At 46.5% G+C, this 23,508-nt stretch overlaps 1 protein-coding gene across 1 annotated transcript in view; it reads left to right on the top strand.

Annotated features, from left to right (window-relative positions):
• Positions 1-2,207: 2,207 nt before the first annotated feature.
• Positions 2,208-23,508, top strand: part of Tmem132d (transmembrane protein 132D) — a 637,993-nt gene continuing 616,692 nt past the window's right edge. Inside the window, exon 1 of the mRNA XM_052168292.1 lies at positions 2,208-2,286. Coding sequence (XP_052024252.1) covers positions 2,208-2,286 — 79 coding nt within the window. The remainder of the gene's footprint in view (positions 2,287-23,508) is intronic.

Here is a 23,508-nt window from a genome sequence, read left to right on the forward strand (position 1 = left end):
CCCCAAAGATGAGGATACCCAGAAAGACAGAAGTTTTGAGGCTGTTTTAGGCAGAATAGCCCCACTCCTCTGATCTTCCTTGGAAGTCAGGGAGCTGAAAATGCCTGAAGCTGGGGATAGTTTTTGTAGCTCCCAGCCATGGATTTCCTCCTCTGCCAGATTTTGTGAGTTCTGCCATAGTTAATCGTGTCCCAGGTTAAGAGTCACCGTGAAGACACACCTCTGGGTGTTTCCACAGAGCTTTAACTGAAGAGGGAGATTCATCCAGAATGTGGGTGCTACCGTGGATGGATGGAGACCCTGGACTGAATACAAAGGTGTTGAGCACCTGCCGGGAGCCCTGGCCCCCATCTCCTGAGTGCCCAGCTGCCACACGCTCTTTGCTGCCACGCTGTCCTTGCTGTGATAAAAACAAACATCAAAGGCAGCTTGGGGAGGACCAGTTGGATTCGTTCTACAGTTAAAATCCATCATGGAGGGAAATTAGAGTAGGAATCGGGAGGCAGGACGGCCTTGGTAGCTTTCCTTTCTTGTAGCAATCAGACCACCTGCCCAGGGGCGGTACCACCTCCAGTGGCTCCTCCCACAGCGATCATTAATCGGGCTCTCTACAGGGCAATCTGATGGCAGCATTTAGTCAGCTGAGGTTTCCTTCTCCCAGATGACTCTTGCTCATGTCAACCGGAAAACAACTAACCAACTCAACACACACCTTCTCTGCCCGTGAGCCCAAACGGACTCTCTCTCCCTTAAGTTATTCTTGTTAAGTATTTTGCCACACCAAGAAGAGAATTAACTAACCCAATCCACTTTTTTATCCGCAGAAGTGAATTCACCTGTTGGACTGACGCTGGGGTTCCTCTCCGAATCCCCACAGAATCTCCTTGTTTGCAAGGGTCCGAGGATCAGTGAGGAGGGCTCAGGACCCTAGCATGGGAATTATGTATCTTGGTCTGAATTTGCCTTAGAGGCCCTGGGAGGCGTGAGTGGAAAGCTAGCTGTATCTATTACCCTTTCAAATAAATATCTTCCCTAATGCCAATTCCCTGATACCCGAAGGCCAGCGGGGAGCCAAGATGGAAATCTTTCAGAGACAGGAATTTGGGGGTCGTTTTGGGATCCCAGGGTCACATCTAGAGATCACCGGGAACATTTCGGTTCATGTTAGGGGTCCTGAGCTGTCCGGCCGTCTACAACAGGAGGCTTTAAGAAGGCAGGGCTGCTGGCTTTTCCACACCTGTTGTGAGCGTGGACATCCACGCTGGTCCTCGTGCACGCTCCCCAGGGCTTGCGGGGTGTCCATAACCTCCTTTGAGCATCTGCCTCCTATTCGAGCACATAGAGAGGGAGACCACGAGTCTGGGAGCCCCGCAACCAGGAAGGTGGGACCTACTTTGCGGATTGGGGCTCACAGCTGTCACTCCAGAAGGGTGGGGCTTAAAAAGAGAGAGAGAGAGGGAGAGAGGGAGAGAGGAAGAGAGAGAGAGAGAAATTAGGAAGCAACAGCCCCAGCCCGCCTGGGCACGCTGCTCTGGGTGCGCTCGGATGCAGCCGCCCCGGGCCCGCGCCTCCTCGTCCGCGCGCCGCTCGCCCTCAGCCCCGAGCACCGCGCGTCTCCGGAGCCGGCCGTGCGCCGGGCGCGCGTGGGGAGCCGGGGCGGGCTGGGGTGGAGCCGCAGCGCCCCGCAAACTTTGGGCGGCGGAGCGCGCGCGCCGAAGCCCCGCGGCGCGGGATGGGGGCGGCGAGGCTACGCGCCCCGGGTCCCCACGCGCGCCTGGCCACCTGCCCGGGGACCCCCGCGCCGCCTCTGCCCGCGCCCCGGGCTCTGCAACCTCGCAGCCCCGCAGCCGCCCGCGCACACTAGCCCACCGCAGCCTCCTAGCTGGAGTCCTCAGAGCGCTCTCCGTGCTTGGGGACCCAACACCAGAGACCCCCCTTGTGGAGTGAAATTCAATAAAGGAGCCAGCTCTCAGCGCAGTCGAAACACTGAGGTGAGCCTCGGCCTGCGCTGCGGGACCCCGAAGCCTGAGCGGCCTGGCTATGGACCTGTGGGGACCCGGCACAGGGCAGCCCTGCTGCTCGGGTCCCTAGCCAGATGCGTCTTGGTCACCCAACTCAGCTTCTCTTCTCTGGGGATCTGGCGACAGCCCTTCTTCAGCCAGAGGACACCACGAAGGAACAGAGGACCCGCGCTCCGAGTCTCCAGGATGTGCCCATCTGAGATGGGGCCGCTGTGGTACCTCTGGTCTCCCGTGCTCATCAGCCTAGCTGCCCTTTTCTCCAAAGGTGAGGACCCTGGGGTTACCTGGGCCCGGGGACTTAACTTTGCGCGAGAGTGGATGTGGATGAGGATGTGGGCGGCCCAGAGAGGGTGTGTGTGTGTGGCAGGCATGCGGAGCCAAGGTCTGGGGCAGGCACCTTGGCAGCAGGTGATTTCCCTGGAAGTCTTGGTACCATGCCCTAGGAGAGTGTGCTTAAGTGACAAGGGGAAACGGGGAAATCTATGCTGCCCTGGACCTGGAAGCTTCCAGAATTTGGTGTGGACTTCCTAACTGGCCCTCAGCGTTTTAGAAATAATCCTGAACAGCCCCGCTGTATGGGAATGTCAGCTAGTGTACCATGGGCCGTTAAGAACACAGTTGGTCAGTCTCTTTCAGCCCAGGATCTCCTGGGTTAGCTTTCTGCAGCTGCTGTGGGGGGTAGGGTGGGGGGTGGGGACAATATCTCCACAGGATGCTATGTGTGACCCAAGTCTTCCCAGTGGGGTCCTGACCTGGGGTTGTGAGTAGGGGCAGAAAGCCTCTTAACTGCTGTTAGCATTTCCCTCAACTCCCTGCCTGATACAAGCAAATTTGGAAGCTTGGGACAGCAATGCCTTGTGGAGCGATTGATATCCACAGGACACGGAAGATGGACTCTACACATCTTCCTGACTGATCAGGTGGTTTCTATTTGTGGGTAGTTTTCTCCCCCACCTCCACCCCCCAATCCCCTTTCTACAGCAAAAGTCAAGATTCTTTGCTGTCTCTCGGGTGCTGGATAAACCCTGTAAACATATTTCTCTGTGAATATTTATCAGGCAACATCTCTCTGAAACTTCCTAGCCAGTTGACAAGCACGATCTTTTAATGATACGTTGATTTTGTTTTCTGGGCTTTTCTGGTATCTGGCAATCCAGTTGCTTTAGGATCTTGCAGAGTTAGGCAGATGATTGCTGGGTTTTTTTCTTTGCATGGGAGTTGTTGCTGGAGTGCAGGGGTGGTGGTGGTGGTGGTGTTAGATGTTTATCTATATCACTGTTTTCAAGTGCTGTTGAGGGGGCTCAGGTAAGCTAATGAGGAGTAGCCCTCCTCCTGAGAGAAAATCACAGCTTTGGGGATATAGAATACACTGGAAACCGAAGAGGAGTCTAGTTTAAAAAAAAGGCAGAGGGGGGGGGGCAGACCCTAGGTTAAAAACACCCTAGGTTAAAAACCTGGCTTCAGGGCCATGATGCTATTCCAGCATGGCTGGGAGGCATGTCGTATTCTTGTTGCTTGGTTTGATAAGAATAGACATCTTTGTTTTTATTCCTTAATAGCAAGTCTTTATTAAGCGAGGCTTTGGACTGACTCTACGATAACAATGGTGTTCCCTCCCTCCCTTACTGATTCCTTCATTATGAGCAGCTGTGTTGATGGGAACCACCTTTCCCCTGGGTGTTTTTGAACTCGTCCTTAAACAAGGTACTGTATGTCATGGGTGGGAGGGGGAGCATCTCCTTTCCCATTGGCTAGAACCCAGCTTGCCAGTCACGATAATGTCACATAAGGTTCTTTGCTCGAACTTTGAAGACAGGGAGCCCGCCTCAGGCAGACTGTTGAAGTCCAGTCAGAACGTGGGGACCTTCACGCAGCTGTGAGCAAGGCTGATGGCCGAGCACGTGGGAGGGAACACAGCCGTGGTTCTCACCTGGCAAGGATGGGGATGATGGGATGATATCAAATAGTGTAAAGGGGACTTCATAGGGGTAGTTGTGACACGCACCCAAGGACAGTCTGGTGTTTGTTCTATTTTGTCCCCCTACTTCCCCTCTCAAGTTGTATAATGACCTGTAGGTTCTTTCCAGAAACATATCTGTTTTATGGGTATAGTGAGTGTGTGTACATGGAGTTTGCATGTTGGCATGAGTGCACATATGTGTATGTGTGTGTGTGAGTGTGTTTGTGAATGTGGAGGCAGGAAGTCGGCATCAAGTGCTTCTTCTTTGATTATCCTCCATTTTCCATATTGTGCATGGACTCTGGAAGAACACACGTTCTGACTGGCCTTCCTATGAGTCCAACCCCCTGAGTCCGCATTGATGGGTTTATAAGTGTCTGCCATGCCTGGTTAGCATTTACATGGGTGTTGGGGGATTAGAACTCATGTCTCTCTACTCATGTCTGCAGGTTCTAACTTACTTGAAGTCCAGTTTGGGCTACCCTGGAGAGCATTCCAACCAAGTAAATGCACACTCTAAAATGTCTAATTTGTCTGGGACTGAATGGAAAAAAAATGGAGTTGGTATCAAATACTAAATATCTACTGTATTGTGTTACTGCTTTTGCTCCTTTCCCTCAATAGGAACCCTTAAATACAATAGAACACATATTTTCATGTACTAATGACCTTGGCTAATCAGCCCCGTGACCTTGGACTTTGTAAATGTGTCAGTTTCATGAGTGGATACTGCAGATCTACCTTTATCTGGCTTTTTGGAAATTCAAACATAAGTAGAATGTTCTGTTTTGTGTTTCTGTCTCCTTGGGATCGAGGGGGGCATGATATGAAACACTATTTGTGGGCGCCCTTGGTTTGTGGCCCCAAACTTCTCTGCAGAGTGACCTTACTAGGCCACTCTGTGTTTACACCAGAGTCCTGGTTAGAAACGTGATATTGCCATCTGCAGATGCTGGAGTATATGCCTCTGAGCTTTTTGAGTGGGGCAGGTATAAGGACACTTTGATGAGAAGGAAAAGAAAACCAAACCCAAAACCAAACCAAAACCAAAACAAACAAACAAACAAACAAAACAAAACAAAACAAAACCAAAAAAAAAACCAACAACAACAACAACAACAACAACAAAAAAAAACCAACACAACAGCAACAACAGACTGGAGACAGAGACAGAGGAGGGTTTAAATGCAACTTCTGGAAACCTGCCACCTGTCCCCGCCTTCTCTCTCACTCTTCACTCTGCATGCTGTTCTCTGCTGCATGCCCCTGAGAAGCAGATGCGGATACCCACGATGCTGGGGGAGGAGCCTCTGCTGAGTCGTGCCATTTGTGCCTGGGCCTTGATGGTCATGTGCAGCGCCTGCTGCCAGCTGGGTGCATGGGGCGGAGTTACCATCCTAGATTGACTGCTTCAAGAATCCACTCTGCTCTGCTTTAGAGGAGGAAGTCTCGGGGCAGTGGGAGCAGCTTCTGCTAAGGGAAAGTTGAGCTCCATTCAGTTTATAGTGACCGTCCCATTAAAGGGGTCACTTTTAAGGCATGAGAGACTTAGATAGCAAGGGAGTGTGTGTTTGTGTTTAGGCATAGGGAAGAAGAAAGGAAGCAGGAAACTGGTTTTATTATTCATGTTTAAGTGCTGTAAAAATTAGGTTGTAGGGGAATAAGTAGGCGGGAAGCCTTCCTTTCTTTGAATTGATGATGTAAATGGAATTATGATTTTATTTAAGAAATGCTTTTATGTGGTTAGGTGTGGCACATGCCAGTCTCCAGAGGCCAAAGCAGGAGGATCTTAAGTTCCAGGCAAGCCTGGGCTACATGATAAGAACATGTTTGTTTATTTATTTATTTATTTATTTATTTATTTAACAAAACAACTTACATACCCAAGTTTTTAAGAGTTGGGAGGTCTGTTTATATGAGTTCTACTCTTAAGAAGCCAAGTTAAAGGACTAACTATTAGAAAAAACATTATTATGAAAACATTTATCACTATAATATTTCTAATTCACCTGTTTATTATGTATTTAACTGGATAGTATCCATGTATCCATCCATCTGCTCATCCAATCCAGTCGACCCATTTATCCATCCATCCAATCCAGTCTTCTATCTGTACATCGGTCTATCCCTGTTCATCCACCATCCACCCAATCCAGTAAATCCATCCATCCATCCACCCATCCATTCTCTACCCATTCATCCATCAAACCAATATTGAAGGCCACCCCCTCCCCGCCCCCAGACCTGCACAGCAAGTATTTGCCAGTGTTCTGGGGACACCGAAGAAGTTTATGGCCGTCTTTTCTCTCAATTTCAAAGTGCCGCAAGCCACTTTGTTTTAAGTGGCAGGAGTAAATCTTCATGACTCTTGTGTTCAGCAGCCCTTCCTTCCGTCTGTCTTACGGCTTACTTCATTTCCCCCCTCTTTTTGTAATTCATGTTAGTAATGCCCTTCCCACAGTGGCTCTGTTCACCCCACACTGTATTGCAGGGGATACAGTGGTAAGGGAGGACACAGGTCTGCTCTGTCTTCTCTGAGTCTGTGGTGTATGGAGCAAGGAGAGAAATCACAAACAAAGGAAGAGTCATGTCACATACTCGCAGGGACAGGACGAGCGTCTCTCCCAGCAGGTACATCAGCGTTTGCCTAGAGTGGCTGTCTGGGAGCTTTCTTCCAATGGTTAATGTCAGCTGTGAGGACAGCCTAGGGAGGGAGCTGTGCAAAAAGGGAAGAGTCTGGGCCACGGATGAAAGAAAGTTGGTATGGGTGGGGACAGAGGAGTGATGGAGGTCACATTGCTGCATGGAGCAGGGGAACAGTGGGCTATGGAGAACTGGATGGACAGCATTAACATCACCTCTCAGAACCATCCAAGTGAATGGGAAACCTGGTGGTCTCTTTTTGACGTCCTGTGTGAGGGGATCCAGTGGTAGCAAACAAACAAACAAACAAAAAATCCAGACATCGGTGCCAGCAAGATAGCTCTGTAGGTAAAGACATTTACTGCTAATTGATTGCTGTGACTCACACAGTGGAAGGAGAGAACCTGACTCCCACACGTTGTCCTCTGATCTCCCCATGCAAGCCGTGGTGTGGTCATGCCCATACATGCATGCCTGCACACATACATACATACATGTAATAAAAATTTTAAAAAGCATTCAAGGTCGTCCTCAACTCTACAGTGAGAACTAAACAGGACAAAACTAAACAACAAAGCCCCTGGGAATAAAAGACCAAGGGACAAGGATGGATTTTAGTCCGAGCCAGTATGAGTTCCCTATGGCTGCTGTATCAAATGGCCCCCAGCCTCATGGCCTCAGATAGCAGAGACTCTGGAGGCTGGAAGCCCAGTGGCAGGAAACTGAGGAGGCTGCTTCTGGCCCTCTCAGTTCTTGTGTCTACTAGCCAGTCATTTGGGGACAGTTCCTTACCCAGTTTCTAGATTGCCAAGTGGCACATGCCAGGCTGCTCTCATGGTCCTCACTCACTCCTCCCTTTCTCTTTATGCTTCCTACCTGGCAACATCTCCCATCTCCCTTGTTTCCACCTTAGGCCTCTATCCTGCTCTGTGTACCCTGTGCATGTTTCCGCATCCTCCCCCCTCCCGCCTTGCAGTTGCTTTTATGACCGCACAAATGATCCAAGACTTCATTTACTTTCATCCCGGTTTTTTATCTCCAAACGAGGTGATCAAAGTCTTAGGACCCAGGGATTTGAATGCTAATAATTCTGAGAGGTTGGGGACATTTCCCCCACTTTCCACAAGTCCATAGGTATGACCTTCAAAACCCATTTTGTATCCCCTCTTCGAAACTTTTAAGTTCCCCTGGAGTAACAAATAACTATTTTTTTTCTATCTTTGACTTCTCTTTAGTATTTAGCATAGCATTTTTGGATATTGCAGAGGGTCAATAAAATTTTTAAGTGTGCTTAAGAGTATAAAATATTGCCCGAAGAACCTTTGCCTGGCAGTAAAAGGCTCAGTGCCTTTTTTTCCAGTAATTTAAACGGCTACTGGGATACATTGGCTAATAGTCATAACGGTTAATTTTGGTGGCAGGAACTGTACCAAGAGATTTATCCCGGTGATAGTCACAAACTTGCAGACAAACTAAAGATGAACTTGAAGCTTAGAGAAGCTGGTTCAGGATCTGACCAGGGAGAGTCAGAGGGTCTGACTTCCAATGTCTCCTCTCCCTTTTAGCTGTGGTTGTATTTTTAAGCTGTATGGCCAGGAGGAATGACCATGAGGGTTTAATGCAGACCCCCTCTCCCTTTAGTGTAAGCTCAGAGCCCAGGACACGCTGGATGCTCAAGATGTGTTGGGCAAATGAATAGAAATATAGCACGTTGTTTAATTTTCTCACACTTTATTTTGTCAATGGTGATCAGGAACAATAGCTCAAATTGACTGAGATCTAGAGTTGAATTCCGGGGCTGTTGAGGAGGTTTCATGGTGGTGCAAGATGAGACTGTGGGCTGCCTAGGACAGCTACTTGAAGAACATGGAGCTGGGGCTGGAGGATGGCTGGGTCAGTTAAGTTGCCTACTGTGTGAAAGGTGTGTGGTTAGGTGTGATTTCCTTTACAGTGCTGGGGAGCTGGAGGACAAAGGATCCTCCTAGGCTGCTGTCAATCAGCCTAGCTGAACGAGTGAATTCTAGGCTTCTGAAAGACTGTCTCAATTAACAAGTTAGATGGAGGGCATCCTGAGGAATAGCATCTAAAGTGGTCCTCTCGCTTTATAATGCATGCACATTCATATAGGGTGTATACATTCACAGCAAAAAATTAATATGGATTTGCCGATGAAAACAGGTTCAGGGGTGTATTTGTGTGCATATTGTGCTTGTGCACATGGCTCCCTGGGTAACATGAAGTCAACAGGTGGCCTCCACTCATACAGGATTAAAGAGTTGAACTTTGGAGACTGCTGGGAAGCTGACGAGAAAGGGGAGGCGAAACACATGGGATGAAGACAGACATGTGGTATTCCCATTCGCAAGAGGTGGGGGTGGGAGCCTGTGAGCATATGGATTTATGAGTTGGACTTTGGATGCCAGAATCAAGCTTGGGTGAGCTGTGGAAATAATATTGTGGGGACTCAAGCAAAAAGATCAGGGAGCCAGCCTGTTAGGAAATGAGACCTGAGACTAAGGTTACAGTATGCAAGGTTGTCATTTATTTATAAAATCTGCTGCCACACATCTTAAATGCTGGCTTTTATAAAAAAAAATAAAAAAAAATATACGTATTGGTATTGTCTCTATAGGTGTATATGCACATGAGTGCAAAGCCTACAGAGACCAGAAGAGGGCGCTAGATCCCTTACAGTGAGTGGGAGTTATGGGTGACTGTGAGCTGCCTTCCACGAATTCTCAGAACTGAACTAGAGCCCTCTGAAAGAGCAGTAAGCACTGTCAACTGCTGAGCCATCTTTCCAGCCCCTTTATATTGTTGGTTTTTAAGGGGGCTTTATTTTATCTATAGAGACATGCCATCCCATACTTTACCTCAGTTCCAGAAATTATGAATCTATTCAGGGTTGGAGAAGCCCCAAACATTCTTAAATGTTTGCCACAAGTGTGGCAAACATTTGAGGATGGAATCAAAGGCTTGTGCTCAGAACAGGGAAGCTGGGAGTGCCCATGGAAAAGTCAGCTTTTGGAAGGAGGGCTCACAGTCCCATTTCTTGACTCTTTCTCTGACCTTGAGCACATGACTGGTGGGAGACTCAGGTAATACACTCAAGAGAAGAGAGAGCCTGCAAAGGGTTTTTAGCGGCATTGAGTTTTTTATGCAGGAGGTATTAAATTGTCATGTTTTGAGGAGTCTGTGTCCATCTGGTGTCGGTCACACGGGATTGGCTTTTTTGCTTGCTTGCTTTGGGAGTGGGAAGGAGAGAGGGTAAATCCCCAACTGAGATTGGAAGCCCATGTGACAATCTCAAGTCACCAGATCTGTAGACTAATTTGTTTTCAAAGCAGGCCTTCTTTTGCCCTAGCACCCTGGCCCTGTTCCCAGCAGTCACTTCGTTGGCAGGTGCACAGTATGACAGCAGGCAGGTGCACAGCAAGGCAGCTGCAGCCTCTTGCTATAGCCAAAAGCTTAGGCTAGAGAACTCAAAAGCCAAAATGCATCAGAAGAGAGAATGTCTGGGAAACACATATGTTCCCACACATGTGGCTTTCTGGCCCATGTCTACTTTATTTTGAGTAAAGTCAGTTTTCCTGGGGAAAGGGTAGAAATTCAGAGAGGGCTCAGATGTGGGTGTGCTTTGAGGATAATGTCCCTTCAAGTCAGTGTCACAGTGGAAGGACCTGTGTTTCCTGTGTGGTGAGAACCAAACTCAGGCCCCTGAAGCAGCAGAGCAGGTGTTCTGTCAGGTAAACACAGTGTTAGCACAGTGTAAACACTGCAGGCTGTTCTTCTGGGTGGCCAGGGGAAGTGAAGGTGTATATGAGAAGGATCAAGGTCAAGGCCGGGGATACACAGTAGTCTGAGGAGGAGACACTGCTGCCTCTCATGTGGTCATGGCCAGTTGTGGGAGTTATGTGGTGCTGATTTGGGAGACCACTTTCACCTGAATAGCCTCTGCCAGGAAGGATGTGTCTGTCTCCAGGGCTTCAAGAATGGCAGGAGGTAACCAGATGCCAGAGGAGGATTTCATCAGGTCTTTTTGCTTACTCAGTGTCAGCCACACATAAAGTGGTCTTCCTCCTTACCAAGTGCTCTTTTGAGGCAGATGGACTCCTAGAAATCTCACCTTTACTCACTCCTCAGAACTTTACCACCTTCCTGTCCACCATCCTGTCTATCATTTCTTCCATCATCCCTCCCATCATCCCTCCCATCATCCCACCCATCATCCCCATCCATCATCCCACCCATCATTCCACCCATCATTCGTACCATTATCCCACTTCTCATTCAGTCCATTATCCCTCCCATCATCCCTCCCATCATCCCTCCCATCATCCCACCCATCATCCCGCCCATCATCCCACCCATCATCCCACCCATCATCCCACCCATCATCCCACCCATCATGCCTTCTATCATCCCACCCATCATCCCGCCCATCATCCCACCCATCATCCCACCCATCATCCCACCCATCATCCCTCCCATCATCCCTCCCATCATCCCTTCCATCATCCCACCCATCATCCCGCCCATCATCCCGCCCATCATCCCACCCATCATCCCACCCATCATCCCACCCATCATGCCTTCTATCATCCCACCCATCATCCCGCCCATCATCCCACCCATCATCCCACCCATCATCCCTCCCATCATCCCTCCCATCATCCCTTCCATCATCCCACCCATCATCCCGCCCATCATCCCACCCATCATCCCACCCATCATCCCACCCATCATCCCACCCATCATGCCTTCTATCATCCCACCCATCATCCTTCTCATCATCTTGTCCATCATACCACCAATCATCTTGTCCATCATCTCACACATCATCCCATCCATCATCCCTTCCATCATTTCTCCTATCATCTCACTCATCATCCTGCTCATCATCCTTTCCATCATCCCACGCATCATCTTGCCCATCATCCCTTCTGTCATCCCTTCCATCATTTCTTCCATCATTTTTCGTATTATCTCACCCATCATCCTGCTCATTATCCCATCCATCATTCCACCCATCGTCCTGTCCACCATCCTGTCCATCCTACAGAGGGGAAGAACCTGGTCATAGGAACTGAAATAACAGCTTACCTAACCTACAGACAAGAAGAGGACTTTTGGTTTTAGCAGTTTTATAAAAATGAATGAGGCCGTTTAATGGGCTTGGTACTTTTGGATGCCTGTTTTGGCCTTCTGTAGGTTTTGTAGCTGGAGTTCAGGATAGAGCAAGGGTAGGATAGGCTGCTTTTAGGACTCTGGGATCCTGGGATCAACTCACAGCCCCAAGGGCACCTTGAAGCCTCAGTATAGGTTGGGGAAGAAGCAGAGACCCAAATGTGAAGGTTGATTAATGCAGTTTTGATGAATTCCTTCCAATGGTCAATAGGAATTTTTTTATTCAGGGTTTACAGTCATAAAAATGAAGTATGGGGGATCATAGGAATATCTAAAGATGGTAAGAAATAAGGAGGAGGGAGGGGAAGAGAGAGGGGAGTGATAGTGAGGAGGTGAGGGAGGAGAAAAGAGGGGGAAAGGGGAAGGTGGGAGAGAGAAGAGGGAATGGTTAAAAAAGGGAACAGATGAGGAAGGGAGATGGGTAAGAGAAGGGAGAAGAAGAGAAGGGAGAGCAGGAAGAAGGAAAACAAGAGATGAAAGCAGGGAGGGAGAATGCTAACAAGCCCTTGAGTGACTAAATTCAGGATGCCTCCAGTGCCTGTACAGACCAAGTCCTAGAGCCCTCTTCAGCCACTATCTACAGGTATTTGGGATACACCCATATGGTGGTTTTTAAAGGACACTATGTATTTAGGCTCAGATTCGCCCTAGGCTATTTCATTGTGTTAGAACCAGGGAAAAGCATGGTTTGTACTTCCTGCCCTGTGAACACAGCAGGGTTTTCCATGTTATCTGGGGTTCATCTCTTTCCACCTGTGTCCTCTCAGGACTGAACTTGCTATATATAATTACAGGAGCTATTCTCTTGGTCTTCTTAATAGGGTTAATACTCAGCTTTCTTTTATTTTAAACTCCGTTCTTTCTCTTTCCTTCTGTTTTCTTCTTTTACTCCACTGCAGATACTTTGCTTCCCTATGTGTCTGTGTGTAGATGCCACATGAGTGTAGTGCCCTCAGAGGCCAGAAGAGGGCACCAGATCCCCTGAAGCGGGAGTGATGTACCCTTGTGAACTGCCTGGATGTGGGGGCTGGGATTCAAATTCAGGTCCTCTAGCACAGCAGTTATTTATTAATTTTTTTGTGATAAGCTACTTCAAGTTACTTCAAAATGAGAGATAAAAAGAAAGAGTCTCACTGCCTAATCCCGATGGCTTTGCATTTTATGTATTTTTTGCTGCTTGTTTTTCTGTGAGTTCTTAAACCGCTTATATATAGGACGTACATGTAGTTTATTTTCAAGTCTTTTGAGTTCATATGTTTATATAAGCATGTCCTTACATTTTAAAAATATATGCTGAATATATATATATATATATATATATATATATATATATAAATTTAATGCCTTGCTATAATTTAGGGCTTTCTGCCTTCGCTGGACAATTATATAATGCAGCTTCTTGCTATCATGTTCAACACAGTTTTTGTTTTGTAACTTTCCTGTGTTGCATTTACTTGGTCACTGTTGACTGTATTTGTTGTGAAGTGCTGTCCCGAAAGGTTGGGCTTCCCCTACCCCAAGCTGTGAGGTGGAGATGTGTCTGAGTTCCTGAGTGACACCTCAATGGTGTCCACAGTCAGTTTCCTCGATTAGTGGCTCCTGCTGACTGCTTAGATGTCCCGTGGGTACAGCTTTGCTTCCCATTCACAAAGAACTATGATGGTGCGTGAAAAGGCTCTGTTTCTCTCAGAGTGTGTTCCTGAGTCCTGGGATGCTGGCTTTTGATGGTGGAAGAGTTGGGCAAAGGGAAAGGAGCTGGCATGTGATGGTGAACTGTCTATAGCTGTGGTCCCCACGTCTGCAGGGCGAGGTTGTGAGGATGCCCACAGGAAGACTGCAGAGAGAACAAGACTTTGGTTTCATGGTTATGAGGAGACAGGATACATTTACATGTGGAACAGGAAGTGTGCTTAGGCATGCTTCCTCCGGGCATCCACGTCAGACACAAAGCCACCGGTGCACATTCCTGCTTGGAATGAGTGTTTCTTCCTATGACTTCCATCAGAGGCAAGAACCCCTGCTCACCCCCATCACCTGGCTGCCCAAATCTTTGAATAAGCCATTCATGTTCAGTTGAGGAATCTGTTTGTCTCTAGGTTTTATCTCCAATAGAGACTCTCACTGAAATCCCAGATTCTTTTTGAGGACCAACTATGAACATGGAAAAAAAGCAGACTCTGATATGATGGTTAAATCACCCCTTGGGAGGTTCCAGTAAGTGGGGGAAACTGAGGCATGGGTGGTCATCACAGTTTGATAAGGCTGTATAACACCAATGGAAAAGAATGGCTTCCATGTGGGTAAAAGATGCTGTCATCCTAACTTCCTCTCTCTGAATTCTGTACCACCAGTTGGCCTTGCTCACTATAGGCCAAACTTATGATCAGTTGATTACAAAATATAGCCCACTGTGGCTGAAGGCACCATATTGGGTTTTGCAGGTTCTCTGGGCACTGGAAGCATCCTCTGCCCCCCTGGAGATTTCTAGCCACAGTGTTTTCTTATTCTGATATAAATCCCAGGATCTCTGGTTCACCTGTGATGCTGGGCTTGGACCCTCCACCACAGGACAGGACTGTCAGTCCCAGATCATCAGATAATGTATTATTGCTTTTTTGCTGCTTCATTTCAGCAGAGGCAGCTGTTCATGAAAACCCACGAGACCATAGTTCAAGTTTCATTACCATTTGTGTATCTCACCTACAGGATCCTGGCATTCTGAGCCCGAGGGAGGTACTCTGACCCACCCTGTGCCAGTGTGGTGACCACAGAAGAGTTCATCCTGTCCAAATGGATTATGGACACAAGTTAACTCTCTCGGGCTGTGACAACATGCCCGAGAGAATCTGCTTAGATAAGAAGAGCTTTTGCGGCAACTCAGGCTGTCAGGGTTTGGTCTTTGTCTCTACTTGACCCTGTTGCTATTGGACAGTATATCAAGTCAGAGAACATGTTCTAGTGAACAAGAGGTTCAGCTTGTGGTGGGCAGGAAGCAGGCAGAAAGGAAAGGGACAGAAACAAGATACACATTTCAAGGGCACATCTCTCTTTCTCCAAATACTCTAAGTCTTCTAGTTTCTATCCCCTCCAATTCAGCTGTGACCCCACCAATGGCTCGCTCCTCTCTTATATTCAGAGCCCTTTTGATCCAATTACCCTCCAAAGGCTCTACCTCTTATTCTTGCTGCACTGGGGACCAAGCTTTCGGCATGCTATTCTTTGGTGACATTGTTTCTACTCTGTTGGTCTCACAGCAGATGTGATTATCAGTCTTGCAAGACCTCAGCAAGAGTGGGCCTGTCCATCTCCTGCCATTGGTGAGGAGAAAGGCTCACCAGTTTATCCCCAACCCAGTACCTATAGGAAGCTAATTGGAGCTAGGGTGAGCAGGTCACGAGGCCCTTCCCTTTTCTGAGGATCCACAGGCAACCATTTGTTGCTGAGGGAGAGATGTTTTCTTCAGCAGTACAACCATTGGTAAGAGCCCACGCCCCTGTAAGCAACCCTGAGGAAACTCACTGGGCCACCAGAATAAATATATACCTTGCAGGGAAGAGGGAGGAGAGTTTGTATGGAGGTGGAAAAGGGGCGGGGGTAGAACACTGGGAGTAGGAGGAGAATGGGACTCAAGGGAGGAGATGATTTAAGTATACAATGTACAATAATGTCTACTGAACCCCTTCATGTGTGCTTGATACATGCCAATAAAATAGAGACATTTCAAATCTAAACCATGAGACTTGTACTAACATGAAATATGCGTAGACCGTCTCCTGTTATATTTGTTTCCCAAGAGGATTCTGGAAAAAGACCCAGGGACTCTTACCTGGGCCTGGTTTAGTAGAGACCACTCAGGGATAGCTTTCATGAGGATGTTTCTAGATAGCTGCTCACGCCTAGGCCTTTGAAGCATCATCCCTCATGACCTAGAAGCTGTGGGGAAGAAGTGCCAGGTGTCTTAAAGGAGTCTATGATATTGTTTCCTTCCCTGGATAAGCATTTGGGGATTCCACCCCGAAGGGATCATTGCAGGTCTTCAGCTGTGTACATCTCTCTTCAGGATCTGTGCCTGGTATGAGTGAGGGACCCACGCAGCACGATGAATTGGACGGATGACTTCTGTCTCACTTTATTGGTTAAGCAGATATGTCCTTTCCCCTCCTGATAGCGTTTTGGTAAGAGATGTAGAAAAATCTGAACTTACTGAAAGGACACAGTAGTCAGAGTGTGCCAAGTGAGTCTACACTGGCGTGGATTAGCCTTGAGAGGGCTTGGTTTCCTTATGGGAAGAGCCCGGTTACATTCTCGTCACTTCGCAGAGCTGAGATGTTGGGATTGAGGGTTGACACCATGCCAGGTTTGATCCGGGGCTCCAGTGAGACCTGAGGAATCTAACATGTCTGATCTTTTCCCTTGCTCTCACAAAGGCCACTGTTCATCTCTCTGTCCTTTAGGCAAAACGATGCCCTTAGTTTAGAGTGACATCCCCTTACCCCAAATTTAGAAAAACAGCCTTTTCCCCCTTTTTTTCAAGGCTTCTTCCAAGTCCCAACCTAAGTTCTTACTCTATGAGACCTTTGTGAACCAAGGACCGCACTCAGTAAGATGTGGCCGGTGAAAACAGAAGACACTGAAAGGGTAGGCTGTTGGTCCTCCAAGCAAAGGCTGGAGTGGAGCTGTCTAAGACTCTCAGGAACACAGGGAAGGGATGCTGACAATATCAGGGAGCATGGCTGCCCATGACCCACAGGACAGCAATATCCAGTTCTTATGGCCACAACAGTTTTCAAAACATCCAGCTTTTTCTCTAGCTTTTGAACTTTCCAGGCCATTCCACGCTTCAGCCTCAATGGTGAGCCCCAGTCTGGAATCTCACCCTCACGGAGAAGTTACTCCATCCTTTGAGTGTGTATTTAAATGCAATGTAAGCTTTTGTTTCCAACGACTGTAATTTTTTCCGAATCCCTAATTAGATGTGAAAACTACACGCACAATGCAAATTACCGCGGTGAATAAATATTTGCGTTGTGCTCCCTTAAAAGCGAGCATCAAAACACACAATCGCTTGTTTTACAGGCATTCAGTGTTCCGAGACGCAAGATCTGTGGAGCTACAAAGAATTCTCGGGGAAAGAGAGAGCAATTTGAGTAATACGATTAACATTCTGGGTGGGACCGAAGCAACCAGGGGGGTGGAGGGGTGGCGAAGGCAGCAGTTTTGACATACAGACCTGCGAATGCAGTTTTTACAAAGGAGCCTGCCTCATCGTACCGAATTCTGTTTATCTGTTCCAAGAACTTGTCTTGCTTGATTTCCCTAATTAGGTGGTACACGTTAGGGAGTTGGGTTTTGTCTGCACTTCAGATAAGTATAACATCAAAAAGAGGAGGGAAACCTGGCATGGAAGTCGCACCGGCGTCACGGATAGCCTAATACTCAGACTTTGACAAAAGCTTGCAGTGTGCAGAGGGGCCAAAGGTCATGCTTACTCTCAGTTTTCCCGGAATGGCTTGGCAGAACCTCTTTCAGTGCCGTGGCTTATTTTGCCGGTTAGAATGTATGTCCTTGAAGGTCACACCGTGGGGGTGGGGGTGGTACCTCAATTTTGAATAGGAGAAGGATGCTGTTCTTATTTACTTGTGAGTATGTGTCTGACTGTGAATGTGTGTGTGTGTATGTGTGTGTATGAGCACTCATGAGCTGTGGTGCATATAGAGGTCAGAGACAACTTTATACTTGCCTGCCTTCTTTCTTGTTTTGAGTCAGGGTCTCCCCTGTTCCTTCCACCATGACACAGCACGCGACATGATAGCTGATCCCTGGGCTTCTGACAGATTCTTTGGGCTCTGTCTCCCATCTCACTATAGGAGTACTGAGGTTATAGGTGTTTTTAATATAGGTTCCAGGAATTGAACCCAGGTCATCGGGCTTACTCAAACGAGCTTTTACCCACTGAGTCACCTCCTCCTCCACTCTTATTTAAAAACCCCTGTGAATCAAAAGGGATATAAAGCGAATAAATAACCAGGGTTAGGGGCTCCGGCCAGCAACAGGTAGACTTTTCAGATCTCCTCCAATTCTGTTGTGTCACAGGTGTGAGTTTGGGTTGACAGATGGTCTGCCGTCAGTGTGTTTTGGAGTAAGGAATGGGTTCCAAAAATGTGCGTTTTCCTGCAGTTCTGAGTTGATGAGCCCATCGGTTGGTCTTCCATCCCACCTTGGTCTATCGATAAAGGGCACCCATCCCCAGATGGGGGAGGGCAGCACTTTCTGCAGGGCCACCTCTGAGGCATGACATCTCTTCTTTCCTTGCCAGGATCCCTGGGCCTGGGCTGCGGGTGCCCTGTTCTGACACAGTTCTCTGGATCCAGTCTCTTTCAGAAAGGGGAAATGAACACTAACTAGAGCACCTGGCTTCTTCAATCCTGAGTGCATGGCTGCTCTTGAATCCTGCCCCGGCTCTGTGCAGATGTGCAGTTCCTTCTGATATATACAGTTTCTTTTTAATTTCCTTTATATATACAGTTACATATATATGTGCAGTAAAACTCATATATGTATATGTATGCATATATATGTATATTTTGATTGTGTTTATTCTCTGTTGCCCACTCTTATCTTGTCCCGTGTACATGTACATACACATACACATTGTATATTTTGATTGTGTTTATTCTCTGTTGCCCACTCTTGTCCCATGTATACATATATGTATATATACATATACATTGCATATGTATATAATGTATATGTATGTGTATATATACATAGTATATTTTGGTTGTGTCTATTCTCTGTTGCCCCTCTTGTCCCATGTATGCATATACATATATGTATATGTATATAATGTATGTGTATATACATATAGTATATTTTGATTGTGTTTATTCTCTGTTGCCCCTCTTGTCCCATGTAAACATATATGTATACGTATATGTATATAATGTATGTGTATATACACATAGTATATTTTGATTGTGTTTATTCTCTGTTGCCCACTCTTGTCTTGTCCCAAGGATAATTTTTCACCTTCTATCTTGTCCCTCTTCTGGCCCCCTTCTTCTTTCCTTGGTGACCCATTGAGCTCCATCCCTGTGTCTTTCAGGAGCATGGGTGAAGGGTTAGTCACCAGAACATAGGCAACTTACCAGCATCCACACCACTGAAGAAAATCTCCCTCCCCAGCAACCATTGACTGTCTGTAGAGTTCTGGGGAGGGGCAGGGTCCTGAGCTCGCTCATACCTCACCACATCCCTCTTAATTTCCAGGAACTTCTAACTTTTGCTTTATGATCTGTTTTACTTGTACAGATTAATTACATGGCTGTGGGCAATGAAAAAGCCTTCTCTCTCTTTTTCTTTTTTTAAACCTGTAAAGTCTCTATTAAATTGTTCTATGTTCATAGTTTCATTGTACAGTGATTAACACACCCATGTCAACTTACTGAAAGAAAATGAAATGATTTATATATTTTTATTTCATATGTATCAATTTACCTGCAAACTTATTTCTCTATAATGTATATAGTGCCCCTGGAGGCTAGAAAAGGTGCTGGATCCCCTGGAACTGGGGCTATGAGTGGTTGCGGGTGCTGGGAATCAAACCCTGGTCCTCTGCAAGGGCAGCCAGTGCTTTTAAGCCCTGAGCCATCTCTCCAGCTCCCTAATGAAACTTTTGAATAATGAGAAGCCTACAGTGCAAAACAACTTTAAGAAGCTTCTGTTGGATATGGAAGCATAGATTTTTTTTCTTTCAGGGAGACACAATAGAATGGCAGGTGCTTGACTGTCAAGGTTAGAAATGTTTTTTGGGTTAAGGTAAAACTGTGAGGGAGATGAAGGCACCTAAGCATTTTTTTGGGGGGAAGCAGAACAATACAATATTTCTGATTGTTAATGAAGACTTTCTCCTTGATTTTATAATGGATGGTGGTGGGTGTCTGTTATTTATATTCCAATAGATACATTCAAAGGAATGATGTAATTGCCGAGCCTTCAAATGTCAAGATTTGTTCAATACGGCAGCAACCTCATCCCTAGCAACTGTGGAGACTCCAGTGGGGATGATTAGACATCACTTTTGGAAAGATGTAAGTGGGTGCTGGAGTTTGTGAAGTTTGCTTTTGGGGGACGCGTTGCAGATTCAGAAATACTGGAGAAACATTGTTCTTAGAGTTGGGATGTCAAGCCTGGCTTACATAGCAGAGTCGACATGTCAGGACCCTGACAGTCACCTGGTGCCTCAGCAGCAGTATCTGGGGAGTTTTAAAACTTGACAAAGGCCAAGAAGCAGGAGGCAAAGCCACCGTGGAGAGCCATCATGGAGTGGAGTCATTAATGGATAGTGCAGAGCTTCCACTGCCCGCTAGACTTATGTACATGGTGTTTGTGAGGAATACTGGGTAACTGAAACTTAGTTGGAATACATTAAAACCCACATATTGTGTGTGCATTTGGGTGGGCATGGACACGTATGCACTTGTATGTGCATGTGTGAAAAAGCCAGAGGTTGGCATGAAGTATTGTCTTCAGTTAGTTGTCCATCTTACTTTTTGACAAAAGGTTTCTTGTTGAATCTGACGCTCAATGATTGGAGTGGATCTGTTAGTCAGGAAACCCCAAGGGTCCTCCTGTTTTGTCAGCACCAAGAATAGAGACATGTGTTGTGTCCATTTTTTTTTTTTTTAATGCAAGTGTTGATGATCCTTGCAGGGCAAGTGGTTAGCAAACTGAGCCATCTTCCTAGCCCTAAAACACATCTTCTTGTGGACAAATTTTGAGAATTTCATATAATCTAATGACCACATCATAACCAGACTATAGAACCTTCCCACCTTCTCCAGGTGTCTTCCTGTTGTACCAGGTGCTGCCCCTTCGCTCCTAGGAATGCCTACTCTGTCCTGATCATTCTAAAGATGAGAGTCCTACTGTGTGTTATCTCCAGAGCCTCCACTTATTTACATACCCTTCCCAGGCACAACAGCGCTCTTGGTATTTCTCCAGGTGGCTGAATGTGAGCGTGGTTCTTTCCATTTCTGAGTGGGCTGACTCAAGAGTCTGCTAAGTCTTCCCTGGATGATGGATGTCTCAGCTATTTCTCGTGAAGACACTGTATGATTTTTGGCATGAATATACTTTTTCTATGATTTCTAAGTAGATATTTAGGGATGGGATTGTGGATCATATATAACTGTAACTTTCTCTAACTCTAACACAGACCAAAAGCGACTTAAAAATGGAAGGGTTTATTCAGCTTACCTTTCTAGGTTATATACACCCATCATTGAGGGAAGTCAGGGTAGGAACTCAAAGCAAAATCTATGGACGAATGCTGTTGGCTGGGTCACTCAGATTCAGCTATCTTCCTTATAGAGCTCAGGCCCACCTGCCTAGGGATGGTGCCTTCCTTAGTGGGCTGGACATTTCCACATGAATCACTAATCATCTTCATGAACATGCCCGCAGACCAATCTGATCTAGACAATTCTTCAATGGAGACTTTCTTTTTCAATGATTCCAGGCTGTGTTACGTTGACAATTGATGCTAACTAGGACATATGGGAAATGTGTTTGACATTAAAGGGACCGCCAAACTGTTTTGCAAACGGTGGGACCATTTGGCACCTCCTGCTGATCTGTGTTTCTGCCAACACTTCCTATCTGCACCCTGGAATTTTACCATGTCAGGTTTAGCATGGGTATAATGGCCCCTCGTGGTGGTTTTAATTTGAATTTCCCTAATCACTAATGGGATAGACCAGGCCTTAGTGTGGTCATTTACCATCTGCAGATCATCTCTGTAAAAATGTCTGTTTAAATCCTTTACATTTTAAAACAGGCAGCTAATTTGGGCCATCTTCCTGGGTTTGTGTATCATGATTCTATCATGTGTGATTTGAAAATGATCTTCACTTTTCAGCCTCCTGTTTATTATACCTCTGCCTTTTATTTTGAAAACTTTCTTCTCTATTCTTCTTTGAGAAAATTACTTTTGCTGAGATATCTAGAAACTTTCTCCTAGAAGTTTTGTAGTCACAAGTCACTTCGAGGTTCGTGACCCATGCTTGGCCATTGTTGTGTGTTTGGTGCAAAATTTACAATATTTTTTGTATTGAAATGATGAATTATCCCAGTATCACTTACTGTCAGACTGTTGTTTTTATTCTTTTAAAAACTCTTATGTAGGTGAGTGTTTGTATATATGCTAAGTATAAAGTAGCTACAGTATCCATGGAGGCCAGAAGAAGGTGTGAGATTCCCTGGAACTGAAGTTATAGGTGGTTGTGAGCTACCATGTAGGTGCTGGGAATTGAACCCGGGTCCTCTGGAAGAGCAGCCAGTGGTCCTAATGGCCGAGCCATCTCTCTAGCCCCATTAAGCTCACTTTCGGTTGACTTTTGTGTAAGGCGTTTGGGAATATTGTCCATGGCTAATGGAGTCCTCTGTGGATCCTTTTGCTGTTTATATTTCAGATTTTACTCTATTCTTCTTCTTCCTTCTCCTCTGTTGCCCTGGCTATGACCTTCAGAGTGACATCAAGTTAGAGCAGCTGTCCCCTCCTCTGTCCCAAGGTTGGGCGTTCCACTTTATCTCATGAAGTCTGATGCTAGTTCTAGGTTCTTGTAGAGGCTGATTGTGGAGATAGGGGTGTGCTGTCATCATCAGGGGATGTCCCTGATTGGCTAAGAAGCTTCATGATTCGAGGTGCGTGCTCAACGTCATCCAGCTAAGAGCTTCCATAATGCAAGTCACTCAACAGCATCCAGCTAAGACGCTCCAAGAAACAAGGTGCTCAACATCATCCGAGAGACTCCATGATCTCTGACACTGACATCATCCAGCTAAGAGGCTCCATGATCCAGGGTGCTCACTATCATCCAGCTAAGAGGCTCCATGATCCAGGGTGCTCACCATCATCCAGCTAAGAGGCTCCATGATCCAGAGTGCTCACCATCATCCAGCTAAGAGGCTCCATGATCCAGGGTGCTCACCATCATCCAGCTAAGAGGCTCCATGATCCAGGGTGCTCACCATCATCCAGCTAAGAGGCATCCTGATGTGAAGCAATTACCATCAGGTCCAATTGTTGCAATTAGTTGGGTTTTCCAAGTTCTTCTCTGGATATGGTAGATTCTATTAATTTATCTTCCATTATCAACCCAATGTGTAGTCCTACAGAAACCAAATTGATTCATGCTGTCAAATTAGTTACCTATTGTTCTATTTAATTGGCTGATGTATAGAGAGGCATTTGTGTTTTAATATCGGGACAGATATTTTCTTCCTCTTGTGCATGCATGTGTGTGGGAGTGTGTGTGATTGTGTGGGCAGGTACAATTGTGTGAATACACATGAAGGACAGAGGTGGACTTCTAATCTCCTACTGCCCACCTTGTTTTCAGAGGCAGCATTTCTCACTTACCTGAGGATTTACCAGTTAGATTAGGCTAGCTAACTAGCTAGCCCCAGGGATCCCCTGTCTCCAGTTTCTCCAGTGTTAGGATAACAAGCATACACTGCCAGGCAGGGCTTTTTATATTTTAAAATCCTGAGTTCTGAATTGAACTGTGCTGGCAAGGCAAGCATTAAACTCTGTTCTGTGTTTGCTTTTGGTACCTGGGTAAAGCTTGCTTCCTGAAGCCAGGCGAGGCCTCCCCAACTGGCACCCCATTTGCATTTGGAGTTCATCATTCTTTA

This window comes from Apodemus sylvaticus, chromosome 22 (assembly GCF_947179515.1).
Source record: "Apodemus sylvaticus chromosome 22, mApoSyl1.1, whole genome shotgun sequence".
Lineage (NCBI taxonomy): Eukaryota > Metazoa > Chordata > Mammalia > Rodentia > Muridae > Apodemus > Apodemus sylvaticus.